This window comes from Strongylocentrotus purpuratus, unplaced genomic scaffold (genome assembly GCF_000002235.5).
Source record: "Strongylocentrotus purpuratus isolate Spur 01 unplaced genomic scaffold, Spur_5.0 spur5_scaffold_8, whole genome shotgun sequence".
Lineage (NCBI taxonomy): Eukaryota > Metazoa > Echinodermata > Echinoidea > Camarodonta > Strongylocentrotidae > Strongylocentrotus > Strongylocentrotus purpuratus.
The window spans coordinates 15,846,447-15,862,882 of record NW_022145614.1 but is presented as its reverse complement, the minus strand read 5'-3'; the positions used below and the strand labels follow the sequence as shown (position 1 = coordinate 15,862,882).

At 37.2% G+C, this 16,436-nt stretch overlaps 1 protein-coding gene across 1 annotated transcript; it reads left to right on the top strand.

Annotated features, from left to right (window-relative positions):
• The first annotated feature begins 1,118 nt into the window (after positions 1–1,118).
• Positions 1,119–14,706, top strand: LOC593064 (uronyl 2-sulfotransferase). The gene is made up of 8 exons (XM_030975728.1): positions 1,119–1,507; positions 6,090–6,568; positions 7,352–7,504; positions 8,901–8,980; positions 9,556–9,688; positions 10,780–10,877; positions 11,596–11,753; positions 13,974–14,706. The coding sequence occupies exons 1-8, from the start codon at positions 1,333–1,335 to the stop codon at positions 14,144–14,146; spliced, it is 1,449 nt and encodes a 482-aa protein (XP_030831588.1). The 5' UTR covers positions 1,119–1,332; the 3' UTR covers positions 14,147–14,706.
• Positions 14,707–16,436: the final 1,730 nt, after the last annotated feature.

Here is a 16,436-nt window from a genome sequence, read left to right as displayed (position 1 = left end):
TTTATTCAGATGGAAGTTTGAGTTTAAAAAAAATAACGTTTAGGTAATTGCCAGTGATAAAATCAGCCAAATCATACACAAAAATAACCAATTAATTTCCTATAAAATTAATTATTCAACAGGGAGAAGATAAATTTGAATTAGAATAACATTATTAATGAATCAAAGTCTGTGACATATTAAAATATCGAATACTACTGGTAAGCAGCAAAATCTCCTTTAGCCATGTGTCCCCCCCCCCCACTCCCCCCCCCCCCCTTCAGCCAAGTCGAAGAACAAAAAAAAAAAAAAAAAAAAAAAAAAAAACTGTTGTGCTAATCCATGCCAATGGTATGGTGGGCACCAGCCCTAAACACGGACTTTGTCCTGCTCGACAGCCCGTCGCTTGAATATTTTCGCGATGAACCTCATGCCCAGGCTCTGTTCTTTAGAACACGTAACATAAACGACGTCGACGAGCTAATAATAGGGACTTTTAGATTGAGTGGACGAGAACACGGCGAACGCCGAATGATCATGCGTGTCAACGTACTTAACTGCCCATGTTGACTACAATTAGAAATCTTTTAGATTGCACTCGAAGGTAAACACATGAAGTAACACTATGAACATCACGGACAAAGAAAGAGGACAAAATATACACTTCCTCATTCTACCCTCAACAAAAGAACACCCCCTTCACTGCTATTATGTTAAAATGTGTAGAACAGGTGAATATGCATGTGACACCTGTTCTACACATTTTTACATAATAACAGGGAAGGGATGTTCCTTTGTCTACCTGAGGAACTGTATATTTTATGCGCACGCGGCATATTAGTACCTTGAGCATGTAAAGGCGCTATATAAATATCAATATGTATGTATGTATGTATGTACTAGATTTAGGAAAATCAGGGTTGACGCATTCTCGATCGCTTGCGCAGTGCCTTAAAATGACGTCACATGTTGCAGTCAAAGCTGTCGACGTGCAAATCTAAAAGTCCATACTTATATGACGTTAGCACTTCTGCACTCTATGACGTCACGTACAACCGGCTACAAAATAACAGGCCTATATTGTATGGTTATGCAATGGGAACAATAGCCGCTCCGCCTAGCCTAGACTCGCAGAGATTTAGTTTGGTCAGATTTTCTGTCCATGCGCCCTGGATCAGCTATTGACAAAAGCACAATCCTATTCACATTTTCCTGACCCTTCGTAACGTGCAAATATCACTCTCACTATACGCTTCCCGTTGCATACGGTGTATTTATTTCTACCGTCGAAAGAAACAGGCGACAGGAAGGCGCTTTAAAAAAAACGCCGTATTTTCCCGGCATTTTCACAAGATGTCGTTCTCTAAAACCAAAGGATTGTTCATTTGCTGTATTGCACTGACTATCTGTCTATTGTATACCATGATGACAAAAGATGATTATGATATGGCTACCAGATATGCTCCTCGAGGTACCGATTTGACAACAAACCGCCACGGAGATCTAGGACAACACCAGGACGAATCATGTAAGTTCACTGTTTTTCTAGATGTGTCGTAGTCGAGTGGTTTAAGCACTTGACTTGAAATTCAAAAGGTCCTGGTTCGATGCCTGTCACGTACGGCACTAATGTCCTTTGGCAAGGCATTAATCTACAATTGCCACTCAATACCCAAGAGTGAAATAGGGACCTGGTAGGATTACGAAATTAGCATTTGTGTTAATAATGGCCTATATGCCCTCACGGTGACGCACTGTATATATGAAGAAAGTAGTGACCATGGTATAAGGTAACATCACTGAGATACTAGCAAATGTGTAATATGACGTATTCACTCTCTATCGGCATGTTTGAAAAAGCCGCACAGTAAAGCTTGCGTAATTTTCTTTTTTTTTTAAATAAATGTTATGGTCCAACATAGAAAACTATTTTGCTCACATTAAAGATAAACTTTAGTACTGGTAATGTGATTGCATTGTGAAAGAAAAGGTGTGGAAAGGATCAGAAACAGTTGATCATGTAGCATGTAAGTATTGGTGTGTACTGCAAGGTTCTGGAGTCATCAAAATCATAATAAATTTGACCGAGTCCTGGTAAAGTAACAAGCACTCACATAGAAAGCTATATATGGGACAACACACATGGTGTCGGGGCTAGTACTACCTTGATTTCCTTGTCTTTCTATGCTCATTACTCAGCCAGTATATATTTTCTTCCAAAATTGTTTGGCACATGTCATTTATTTGTAATCTTGAACATTCAGTGTAAGTTTCGTTTGATTCTGTGAGAATTTTTTTTTTTTTTTTTTACCAGTACTGGAGTTTATCTTTAAGAGAAAGCTCAGGTAGGTGTATTTGGTCAGGATGTTAAAATTTCATTTTTCAGCATTTCCTGTACTTTTCCTATGTAATTTGAAAATTTAGAAGTATATAACATTATAAGTGGTACTTTGAAGACCTATGCTTTTTTTTTTTTCCAGATTTAGAGTTTGTTGCTGTAGTTTTTTTTATTTATATACGACTTTGCTTCTGGTCTCACTTCAATCTTCAATAACTTTTAAACGGAGTAAGCTATTACAATGAATCCTTGGAGAAACAATAGGCAGGATGTGCTTAATTGGTGTGTCAATCTTATCATCCCTTCATAGACATGTCAATAGTTTCAATCCTCCTTTTGTCACCCTGCACAAGACCTTGGAAATCGGAGTGCTTAAATAGACTAATGCAGACTTTAAACGCCCTTTTCTCTAAAGCAACATTATTATGAGTCTTCTCTTCTCTCACCCAATGGGGTTAAAGATGAAGTTGAGTTCTGGTCACGCGATTGCATTGTGAAAGAAACGGTGTGGGATCGATAAGAAAAGGGTTGATCATCTAGCATATAAGTATTGGTGTGTACTGCAAGGTTCTGGACTCATCAAAATGATAAGAAATTTGGCCAAGTCTTGGTAAAGTTACAAACACTGTACACAGAAAGATGTATATGGGACTACACGTACACATGGGGTAAAAATCCTACCCGGATTTTTACGATGTTACATGACATATTTAGAATATGAAGGCATTTGAAGAGCCATGCTTTCCAGGGAAAGTGTCATATCTGATGTTCTTCCATACTTGCATAATAAGAATGATGATAACGCTCACAAATTATTTTTCACCTCTTCCCAGAACTCAACCTTCTCTTTAAGTAATATATCATTTTAAAGCTGAGAATTTCATCTTTCAGAATCAACCATAAACTATTAAAAATAACTTTTCTGACGACTTTTTGCTGGTTTTGTGTTGAAGGGTCATATTTAATAAAAACAGACGTTGACTTGTACGGTGTTTATAATATCACATTTTTTGGACAGCAAGGAACTGATATTTTCCAAAGTGTACTGAAGTACTGAAATGATCATGGGTGTCGATCCTTACGTAATACCTGCAGGGGGGGGATGAATGAATAGATCACCCCCCCCCCCCCCCTGATGAATAGGTATCAGTTACGGATCGACACCCATGGAAATGATGGTATCATAATGATAATGATAAGCTATTGTCTGGAGATAACAGCGAGATGTATGTCCTCATACTACAATCTTTATGTTCGAGAAAGACATATAACCTTACTACACAGTGTTTACCGCGCAATCTCATATTGAAGGGTTTATAAACGTATAATGAGATGTTCTTAACAAACGGGATTTCACTATTGTCTTCGTTACGTAATACCCATCTCAAGACTCGCTCGTCTAATGCGGTGAACAAATCAGGTCTTTCCAAGCTTGAGCTATACGCTACCATAACGTTCACAGGCATGATTAGTGATTCAATTCTTGTTATACGATGCACCAATGCATGCATATACATGTACATACAAAATGCAGACAGCACTCAAGGATGTACTATAGACAAAGTAATATTGCCTGTAGTCCTCTGTCATTATAATCAAATTTATATATCTTGGTCCTATACAGAATAATATGGATGGTAGATATGTTTGTTCTTTTAACCATATAGGGAGTAATATTTCATAGTAATTAGGTCTTCTTCTTTTTTTTAGTGGTGGAGAGAAAATACTGGTTAAATAGTGTGTAATCTGTATTAATACAGACGAGTAAATTGTAATGCTTGCTGTAAATGAATGCAATATATTCATATATAATACAATAATTGTATAATAAAAAAAAGTACAGCTACGTCTCACGTTCCTAGACAATTTTCTTCACGCCTATATATATATATGTATATAAATATTTACATATAATTAAAACATTTTAAATAACAACCATTGAGGTTAAATTCTACACTATTTATACCAGTTTCAATATATTTTGACAGAAGATAGTGACGAAATAAATTGAAACCGGTGATCTCGGGGATTTTTGTTTCAACTGTTTTGATTATAATTCGCATATTACCGTGACTTAGGATTGTAAAACTTGAATTATTTGTACTTTGTATATATATTCTATATATCATACATGTGTATTTATATATACATACATGTGTATATGTATATACAATGCGAAATTTCCTAATAAATTTGTGTAGTATATAATACAGGGTGTTTTTAAAAATATGCGAAAACACAAGAAAAATGATGATCCTCCGTACAAGAAACAAATATTTTACAAATTTACACACTTAGGGCTATGTCAAGTAATGATTTTCGATTCTTTCTTATATTATACAAATAATGAATGGTTATGAGTTCAAAAGTGCGAATTTTTTCATTAGTTGAAAGATTAACATTCTATTAAACGAGGCGTCAGCCGAGTTGAATAGAATTAACGTTAATCTTTCAACGAATGAAAATATTCGCACCATTGAACGAATGAAAACATTCATTATTTGTTTTATACAACATCGAAGAAGATATAATAGAACGTTAATCAACAAAATTTATGCTTTACTGCTTATATTAAAGATAAATTAAAGTTGGAGTCGAGCCTTCTCGATTACATTCATATACGCCGCACGGCAGATAGGTACGCAGTCTGCATATAACCAAAAATGCGCGGCGAATATAACCAAAAATGCACGCCCGTGCAATAGAACATCTATTGAATATCATGTGACCAACAATCCTCCAATCAAATGACAAGGGTCCACGTAGGTGTTGTATAAACATAGTCATATATCCAGTTTATACGTGTTATGATTTTTTTTAAAGCACCATCCATAGCCGTAACATTTGTTTGTACATCACGATATCATGTGTAAAACTATGATATCGGGAAAGCGATGTTATTTTTGGCATGTGAGGCCAGTGAAATCCGACAGAGTAAATTTAGCAGAGGTTATTATTATTATTATCATTATTGTTATCATTACTATTATTGATACTACTGCTACACCTGCAACTACTACTACTGTTACTACTACTACTACTACTACTACTACTACTACTACTTCTATTACTACTACTTCTACTACTACTACTACCATTATTACTACTACTACTACTATTTCAGCTTCTACTTCTACTACTTCTATTGTTAATATCGTAATAAGAATAATAAGTGTTATCATTATGGATATTGTTATCATTTACATTATTATTATTATTATTATTCGCAGGATTAGTAATAGAAAAACAGAACATTATTTTACCCTAGCATGAACTGAATTTGAAGCAGATGGTGTTTTAACTCCGTATTTGCCTATGTATCTATTGAAAAAGGACCGTGGTACAACTTGTATTTAGAGGGGCCTCGATCGTCCTTTATGATAGGTGAGGCGGTGGGTGCACTCCAACAAGCAAACATAGTAGTTTGGCACTACACTTGGTAGTCAATTAATTTCAAAATATTGTGGAGGGGGAGAGTGGGGGCTTGATCAACGCTCCTGTTTGCAATAGACCGATACATATATTTCCTAAGTTATTTAATTCTGACTTCTAACCATTCCCTGGTCCTCACTTCGAGTAACTTTACAATTTGGACGAGCTAGCCCGGTTGTGTTTACCTCACCCTACAGCCAAGTTTCAGTCAAATATTATTGACTCTGTTTTCATCTCCTACGAAACCATTTCTTTTCAAGTGATTTATGAAAATTTTCTTGTTTATTGTGTTTGCTACCCCCACAACTCTTAATAAGTTTTTCTTTGTTTGATTTTACAGCGACGCCCTATCAAATTAAACTAGGAAATACAATCAGCAATGCATTATATAAGCTGTACATGGCAAATGGGAGGCCTGTAGAAACGTCACTTCATATTACAAACGGACAAATCTCAATCGCCGCAATTGATGGTCCCAACGACGACGATGATGAGGAGGACTACGACTTCAATGACGATGACGATGACAATGAATACGATGATGTCTTCATGGAGACGGGTGAGGAGGATGACTATAGTTGGAGAGATGTCATGGACGATCTAAAGTACGATTCTGAGGACGATGACGAGAAAGTTGGTCTGTGGTCGAATACCACGACGGATACGGGAGCAGAGGATCCTGCAGCCGCGATGAGAGGATATAATGATAGGAGTGCGAGCAGTTTGGAAGGGGAAAAGAAGTTCCGTTATCTTTGGAATGAGTGGGACCCTGCCGGTTGGATGAAACTCCCACTAGTATCCGGAAAACAAACCGAGATGGTAAACCGATAATTTTTACTAGGATGATACCCTTTTCAACAAATTAAATACAAAATAATTCAGATATTTCGAGAAAAAAATATTGTGAGAGGCACTACGTATATAGAGGCTCCATTTTATTTTTTTAAACCAAGGTTAGTATCGCCATTAATCCTGAGGGCCATGCAGTATCATATACCTCAGTTACACAACCAAACCGACTCCAGGTCATTTGTTGGTTTTCTTGTGTCGATCAGGGCCCTGTCTTACAAACTTATATGCAATTGGTATCAATTGCAACCATGTAAACTATAGATAGGAGATTGCAAAATTGCGATCGGTAAGAGGACTTGCAATTTATTTGGATCAATTGTAATTCTTTATAGGGCAGGGCACTGGTGTCGGCCTCGTTGTTTGATTGGGGTATTATCCGGCTCCAAGCTACCATGGCAAGGCGCTCAAGCATGCCAAAAAGTATCTTCCTATCTGGCACCCATTCCCCTCACCTGGGTCCAGGGGCGTCTACAAATCTAACCCTATAAACCCGGGGCGAGGAGCTAAATTATTTGTCACTCACCCCCCCCCCCCCCCTCCCCCATTTCAATTCATTATTAGAGAAAGAAGACGATTCGCCGTACCGTTCTCAACTCTTAATCCTCGTCTGAATTCAGTTTCCCCCTTTGACGTTTCATTCAACTATTACTCTTAATCCTTGTCTGAAAACGGACATAATCTGGACAAGGTCAGAACCCACTTTCAGATCCCATTTGTGATTTCATGTATTATTTTCTCTATTTTGACCAGGAATTGGGGAGCCCTGCTATTGTGTTTAACAGAGTCGGAAAGTGTGGCAGCCGTGTAGTCATCAATGTTCTACAAGAACTGTCGAAAAGTAATCGGTTTTATCTCGTGTGCTCGCTTACCTACAACCGAACGAGGCTCACTCCTTCGGCAGAGGTACTTTTTCGATTCCTTTCAGCATAACCACCTTTCTCTCTCTCTCTCTCTCTCTCTCTCTTACTACCCCCACCTAGACTAAAATAGTAAAATCTTCCATAACAAGGTTTGTTATACAGGGTGGCCCGAAAAGAAAAAAAACGGACGACCATATTTCCAATATTATTGGATCAAATTTAACTCCGACCAGCGGAAGGATAACCTTTTCATATGAAATCGAAATGATACCAAGATTGAACAAAATAAAGGGGTTTTTGTGTTAGGGGACATTTTGTGTCTAGAAGAAGAAGAAAAAAGTTATTATCACTTTTTTGAAACTTGGTGAAATCTTTATTCTTCTAAAAAGATTCCACCTGCACTGGTACCAGTGAAATTTACCTCGCATTATTGGAAATAGGCTAGTCCGTTTTATTGGGCCACCTTGTATAACAATTATTGTAAGAGAAAATACCTATAGGCTCCAGCCTATCACCTCCGTCAAACCGGTCGTATGGCATTACACGAGTTTTAACCGACAATTAGACCCTTTAACCCACTGTTGACAGTTTACGATATTATTGAAACATTATGTGTGGCTTACACCCAGTAAATAAGATCGATTTATCGATCTGTATTGAAAAACAAGTCAGAAAAAATCTTGGAACCAGCGGGACTTAAACCTGCATCTATTGCTTGCCGGACAGCGACTCTACCGCTGGTTCCGAGATTTTTTTCTGACTTGTTTTTCAATACAGATCGATCAATCGATCTTATTTACTGGGTGTAAGCTACAAATATGTTTAAATAATTGAAATTCCTCCCAGGATTTAACTTGTATAATAGTTTTATGTACACTGTGCTAATATTGTCTCATTTTTCGCTTGTTTGTGTTTTTGTTTTCCCCCTTTGATCTCTTTTGTTTGTAGAAAAAGATTGATTTGTGACTGTTTTTTATTATTTGGTGCACCCTTTTGAAACCCAACTCTTGTTCAAAGGACTCAATAACCCCATATATTGAAAATAAATAAATATGAAAAGCAATTTATTACCATTTTGATCCATATTCATTTCTATTCAAATTCAAGCTTGAATGTACTGTTGTCGTGGTAGGCTAGTATAATAGTCTTCGGCACGAGGACGTGGGGGAGGGGGGGGGTGGGTACTGAGTCATCAACGGGGATAAACATTCAGAATTCTTTTTGTGATTTATTTATTTCTCAACTATAATCAGAATAGCAAGTTCAGTTATAACAAATATGAAATTATCAGATTCATGTAATAATAAAAATAGATAAAAATAGAAAATAAATATAAAAGATGTTAGACAATACTATTCTTCACACAGGGCTCAAAGTAAAACATACACAAACATTAACATACTTCATGAAATACACCGTGTCTTGTTTAATAATCATAGGAACACTTGGTCAAAGTTACAAGCAGTCTTAAGAGGCCAAATATATTCCAGAGGCACATCCATTTTATCGACTATTCAAGGTAAGTACTAGATTTGAATTTTACAAAGGTAAACGATTTTTTTCCTCTTTCTTTTACATCTTCACTTCTTATTATCTTCATCGCCTTTCTTTTAATTAAGGCTTTATCCTTTGCAATCCAATTTAATTACAGTGAATTCATGATACGCAGGGCGGTCGAAGATATATTCCCGCCCGCCCCCTTTAAAAAAAAATACTTTTAACAATTAGCTCCGCAGCTGATGATAACTGCTATCATAATCATTGTCCTCAATAAGCGGAAATTATTGCCTCGAGCAAGTCGTGTGAGGCATACCCAGGAATAGTGACAATATTCTGATGAATACATCGCCTTTGGTGACCATTTTTGTCAGGTTTTTCAACAGATGACAATCAAGACATCATTTGTTGTGTCTGTTTAAAATTTGCATCAATGATTGTTTTCCTTTAGATAAACAGATTATAACTCTGTCACATTCGGAAACACATTATTATGAATTTCGTGTTCTTGTCGCATTTTATTGCAATTTCAACAGTTTCCCCTGACAACATTTTTTAATTTTACAGATATTTATTTGTATCCATTAATTCTCTTAGACACCAGATGCCGCAACCACTGTATATCAACATCATTCGAGATCCATTGGATCGGATGGTATCTCAATACTACTACAGCAGGTTTGGAGATGAGCGTAGCACAGGACATATCAAAGGAAAATATCAATATCAGGTGACATTTCTTACTTACTCACTTACTTGGTATACTGGGTTGATTATCCCTCTTGTCCTCTGGGAAGGGCTCTCAGTTTTCTCTTAAAGGGTAGCCACAGTAGGTGCAGACACTATGTCGTGAGGTAAGCTGTTCCAGGGTTGGACCACTCGGGGAAAAAAAAAGTGGCCAGCTAGTTTTGTGCGAGTACGTCTTTGGTAAAGCTTCTTAGTATGACCCCTTAGATCTTTGTTTGGAGCGGAGGAGAACTTTTCTGAACTATTCCTATATATATATATAATTAAGATACTTGTAAGTATCAATCAAATCTGTCTTCTGTCTCCTCTCGTTACTACAAAGACGTATACACCTCGTCTGCACCTTCTTTAATGTCTCTATATCTTTCTTAGTGTAGGAGCTCCAAGCTGTTGATGAAAATTCCAACCAATAATGATTGGTAAAGAGTCCCAATCTTTTCTTCATTTAGATTTGTAAAACAGCGACGAAACATAGCCATTTCCTTTTAGTTTTGATTCCAAATGCTTGAGAAAGATGTTAGCTTGGATATAATTAGTGGCAGATGAGGGGGGGGGGCAACGGTGTCATTAGATGGACGACGAAATGCTATTTACGAGACAATGAATGGGGGCGTTGTTGTAAGGGGTCGTATAATCTTGTCACGTTCTCCTTCCCCTCTCTCTCTCTCTCTCTCTCTCTCTCTCTCCCTCCTTTTTCTCTCATATTATTTTCTGCCTCCCCTCCCCCCGTTTCATCATTTATTGGGCGGGTAGTTTTTTCCATCCACACATTCCACATCAGAGACTGTCCGAAGGGTGAAATGTATTTAATGTCTAACACATCGGCAACACAAAGTTTCTGCTTTAAAACATTTCTAAAATAAAAAACCAAGCCAATAAAAAAATTAAAAAACATCAACAACAAAACTTTTCCACACAATGCCGTGTGAGGAAGTGCATTGTAAATTGCGTTATGGAGAGTGAAGGAGAGTATTAATACCGGCTAAGTGCAAAAATTATATTAAAAAGCTCACATCAATTAATAATGTGCAGTTCAACGCTCTCAAATCATTAGAATGTTTCCTTATTTTTCAGACGTTTGACGAGTGTGTTTTGTCTGGAAGCGAAGAGTGTTTAGGACCCAAAGCGTTCTACATCATCCCCTACTTTTGCGGGCAAGACTTGAATTGCACGTAAGTTGACCATATAGTTCATTCCTCATAGATTGTGAAGGCTTTACATAAATCAAATTAAAGACTTGTAAATATTAAGTAGAATTATTATGTGCTCGGTTTATTATATAAAAATTAATAGTAATATCATGATTTATAGTCATGCGCACCGACACAGGTCTTACATTATTCGCATGAAATCCACCAACTTCAAAATTCATTATCAAATAAATTCAGTATCTGATGAATTGGCGATGTCCGATGTCTCGCATCAAGTTCAAAGTTGATTTCCTAGTGGCCTTATAGTGCTTATCGCTGCGTGCAAGATTGTACACGCATTCATTTGTAATTCCAGCAAGTCCGGTGTGTGTGTGTGTGCGCAAACTATGACACCATATACACAAAAACTGTCGAGAGTATGCCTATATAAATAAATGATAATATTAATATGGTTATTTATATAGCGCCCGTATCCGTCAGGTTCTAACGCTCATGGCCCTTTACACATATTACCCTGGTCGTAGCCGAGCTGCCAAAGTAACTAGCGCTCAAGCATATCAGGTATCCATTTACACCTGGGTGAGGATTGGCAAATGTAGATTAACGTCTTGCCAAAGGACATTAGTGCCGCGGCGGGACTTGAACCCCGTATCTGCAGTCGGGTGACTTATCCACTAGCCCACAATATATAGTACCCTGATCGGTATCATCATATTTAACTCTTGGTTGCCTCTTCCAGAAAAGACAGACCTTGGGCGTTCCAGAAAGCTGTAGAGAACCTCAACAAGTACTACATCGTCACGGGTATCCTGGAAGAGCTCGAGGATACCTTCCGGTTGTTTGAGAGAGTCCTACCATCTTTCTTCAAAGGTGCACTGGAGATTTACCAATCATTATGTAAGACATTTTCCATAATTTCCACAACTGAAATCCAGGGTAGCTTATAATAATGTTGATGACTACACGATGGATTGTATTCCTGATAATAAAGACGTTTCCCCAGTTAGTCTTCAAGCGCATGCACCTTAGCTGCGCAGGGTCAGCAAATCATGTATAAAATATGATATACCTCTTGTGAAAATTCTAGGTCTCTGATTGGTCAAAACTGCAGGCAATAACTTCGCTACTGACTGCTGGGCAGTATAGTATAGTATTAATGACTGCTTTGAGAGAAATAGTTGTTTTATTACGCTCAAGGGAAGGTTAGAATTGTGCTATTCCCCGAGGCTTGCCGAGGGGAATAGCACAATTCTAACCTTCCCGAGAGCGTATGAAAACAACTATTTCTCGAATATTAAAGCAGTCATTAATACTTTTATATGCCGAAAAAAAATAGACTAAAAAATGAAAAATAAAAAATATTTATCAATTTTGTCGAAGACGGAATTCGAATCCTTGCGTACAACAAGAGGTGTACCGAAAACCAACGCTTAGACCACTCGGCTATGGCCCACCGTTAACATGCGTGGCAGTTTTCTCCAATATATACATTAACATGGATTGAAACCGGCTTCGCGTGTGATGAATGCTTCGCAAAAGCTCCATATACGGACTCTTCTTTTACTTTTGCAATGCATATTGGCACGAACTTAGATCAAGATCTATCGGCAGATGTTGTTTTTAGTACTAGCAGTCATTAATACTTTTATATGCCGAAAAAAATAGACTAAAAAATGAAAAATTAAAAATATTTATCATTTTTGTCGAAGACGGGATTCGAACTCTTGCGTACAACAAAAGGTGCACCGGAAACCAACGCTTAGACCACTCGGCTATGGCCCGCCGTTAACATGCTTGGCAGTTTTCTCCAATATATACATTGAAATGGATTGAAACCGGCTTCGCGTGTGATGAATGCTTCGCAAAAGCTCCATATACGGACTCTTCTTTTACTTTTGCAATGCATATTGGCACGAACTTAGATCAAGATCTATCGGCAGATGTTGTTTTTTTGTTTTTGGAAGTTTATTTTCGTCTTCATGTCAACAATGCAAGATAAAATTGTCGGTAAGATCGATCGAGATTCACACATACGGCATCCTCCATCGCTCAAACCATTTTTTAACATGTAAACCTATGGGGTAACCATGGACGCTGACCAACTTTTTTTAATAACCATGGTTATTAAAAATATTGAAATGTTTTATGCATGGTTACCGAGAATTTTACAGGAACAGTTGAAGTTTATGAATGCAATTCGACCAATCAGATGGCTGGATTTCTTAAAGGGATCCGGTAACTTTGTCTCAGATTCTGAGACAAAATTCTGGATTTAGCTCATGATGCAATGATAATTATAAACCTTTAGGTCAGTCAGGAACCCCATGACTTTTACAAGCCGATCGCCTGTCTGATTATCAAGATATTTATGATTGGAATTACAAATTTTGAAAACCGTTCGCCTGACGGTTTTCATAACACTACAGTCTATTGGGGAAAACGAGTATGGTAAAACCGGTCACTCAAAGGTTTTTACTTTTTTGAGGCACTTCTTGATCATTTTGAATCGCAATTTTTTTAGGGCTTCAATATTACACCATATCACAGACACTGATAACACGTAGGGCCGTGTATCTCAGATTTAACATTGTTAAACGATCCCTTTAAGTGAGGTATATAACTACAAATATTGACCGGACATAGTCCTACTTGCGCGTACAATACAAGGATAGAGTGGGCGCGCAATGATCTCAGACGGGTAAATTAGTTTCCCTAGACTCTACAAATTAATTCATTTTGTCAGGCAAATGTTGTTAAGATATCTCTTTTCTTTTAGAATAAACAATGGGTACCCCGTACAAACAAATACTGATTATTTTTCGGTTCACGGTCAAAACTATAGCTCCTTGGTTATCTTGTGTAACGTATCGGGTCACAGTACAGTTTCGAGATCACCTTGGTTAATGTTTTTAACCGTGCCCACAAAAGCAGTCAATATTTTTGTGTATACTATGGACAATACCAGGAGCTGTGCATGTTGGATACATCCCCAACTAGCTCTGCGCAGCTATGGTGCGCACGAATAGTACCGAGGAACGTCTTTACCTTGACAAATTAAATTTTATTCCTTTTACTTTTATACATTTATATTTATTCGTATCTTGCTTTACGTTTCAGCTATCGGAGACAATTTGAAGAAGAACCTTACTACAACAGTAACCAAGCACAAAATCAAACCTTCCCCTGAAGTATCAAGAATCATGAAGGAGCATATGAAACTGGAATACAGCTTTTACGAATTGGTCAAAGAGAAGTTCCATGATCAGAAGAGAAGGCTCGGGATTGTGTGATGAATGAAAAGTTGAGCTCTATATACAGTAAATTAACAAACTCGGGAAAGCTCGGGATGAGATAGGAATGACCTCGGAGTGAGCTCGGGATAATCTTGGAATGAGACTGGAAGGAGATCGGGATGAGCTCGGAATCGAGATGAGCTCAAAATGAGCTCGGAGTAAGCTCGGGTTGGAATTGATATTTTTGATATAGGTGTTTTTCTCCTCTTTTCTTAATCCACATAGCATTCCAAAGGCTGAATTACATGGAGTTTACGAAGTAAAATGGCAATACTATATCATAGTTATACAATAATATGAATTAGAGAAAGGGAGAGAGAGAGAAGGAGAGAGAATGAGAGAGAGGGAGAGAGCCTGAGAGAGAGAGAGAGCGGGGGAAGGGGGCGAAACACAAATGTGACAGTAGACTCTAGACGAAGAAAGATATTATAAATAACTGAATAAGTGAGTGCATGTATTGATTAACTAAATAATCATGTGTGGTGTCACTAATGGACATACTAATATATACTGATGATTTCATTTGTTCAATATGAAAAGCTTCGTGCCATGCTACATCCCCCCCCCCCCCCCCCCACTCAGTGTTATTTCGGGTACGCGTATGCTTGTTCCCTCTTTTTTAAAACATCCCCTATCTGAGTACTGCCAACATTTCCGAACCCCCCCCCCCCCCTTCGCGGGATTTTCGCTGGCTTTTCCTGCCTTGGAGACCCCCCTAAATCCAGAAAAATGCTCAATGTACCCCCTCCCCCCTAAATTCGGAATAATTTCTCAGGAGTCCAAAGAGGTGAGAGGAAAAAAAAAAAAAAAAAACCCTTTTTAAAGAAATCTCCGGGTGAAAAGTCAAATACACCCCCTTTTTTACATTTCTCGGACCGGTCTTTGGTGCGTGAAAAGTACCCCTTTACCGGACATTTTGGTAACACGCAAGCGGTCATTCCGACCCCGGAGTGGGGGGGGGGGGGGCTACATCATGAGAACTATGAAGCCCTGAAGTCCATCATAACGAGGATGGATATGAATATTGCATACTTACAGGTGTATTGTAAACGCATCATAAACTATATGATGTGATTTACACAAACGAGATACGTTGGAATATTATTAGAAATAAAAGTGAGAATTCAGTCATGAAATGAAATAGAATCCTCTTGGCATTTAATTTATTTTTCGGAACAGGTGTTTCAAGATCTTTTTAACATAATACTTAAACGTGATCACTTTGCTTGCCATTTTCAAAGATCTGTTCCTCGTTTTATTATTCTTCACAATATACACTCTGTAAATAGAAATCATTTAATGCATTATTGACGAGGATATTGTATTTATTTTATCGTATTAATCAGAAAGGTATCAACATTATGTGACACTGGTGAAAAACGGTTTCATTACTGAATTTTTTATTGTATACCGGTACTGAATTTTATTACTGGTTTCATAGACATATCAATAATAAACTTTTATTTTACTTTAAAAAAAGGTTTATACTTTATAATTTATCGATCACAAATTAGGCAATTAATTATCTCCATTGAATATTTCTTTTATGAATTATGTTTTATGACTTATAAGGTTTGTTCTTTTTACATTTTTATTGAATTTTTCAAAACACAGTGGTCTATGTACCCTGATTATTATCTCTAGAGTGGTTTTTTTTACAATTTGCAATATCATTATTTTCACAATTTGCTTGTAAAATGTATGTGAACAATTCCTTTATAACTTGGTTCCTTCATTTTTTCTTCTTTTTATTTCTTTTTTCATAACGATTTTACTAGTGAATGAATTTTATATTTTATATTTCCCTATTTTACATTTCCCTATTTTACACGGTACTATTTTGCATGTACTTATTATGTTGCAGTTCTATATCTAAATTCAAGACATGTCAGCTTTTGGCTGTGATTTGAATATATCAATTAATACATTTTGTCAATTAAATTAAATCCAATATTATTACAGACTCGAGGGTACTATTCTGTTTTATACTTTGCCGCGTATTTGCAAGAATGTTTAATTAACGTTAGTGCATGACATTAGGGACTTTTAGATTCGCACGAAGACAATGGGAATTGCGACGGTCGACGTCCTTTTAATGCACTGCTTTGAATGGACGTCACACGTATCAGTCCATGCAAATCTAAAGGTCCCTATTCATCAAAGTGATGAACGTCGATCATGCACTAACGTTAATTAAACCTGATGAATGTCGATGCACTAACGTTAATTAAACCTTCTTGCCAATAGAATAAGGCCAAGTTATTTGTGCACTTTTATATCGTAGTAG

What these genes read in the sequence shown, in the direction of transcription:
- LOC593064 (XM_030975728.1), top strand. Translation starts at nt 1,333, where the DNA reads ATGTCGTTCTCTAAAACCAAAGGATTGTTCATTTGCTGTATTGCACTG. An exon ending in CATTTTATCGACTATTCAAG is followed by an intron (nt 8,981 to 9,555) that starts GTAAGTACTAGA and finishes TAATTCTCTTAG; the next exon opens with ACACCAGATGCCGCAACCAC. An exon ending in GGGCAAGACTTGAATTGCAC is followed by an intron (nt 10,878 to 11,595) that starts GTAAGTTGACCA and finishes TGCCTCTTCCAG; the next exon opens with AAAAGACAGACCTTGGGCGT.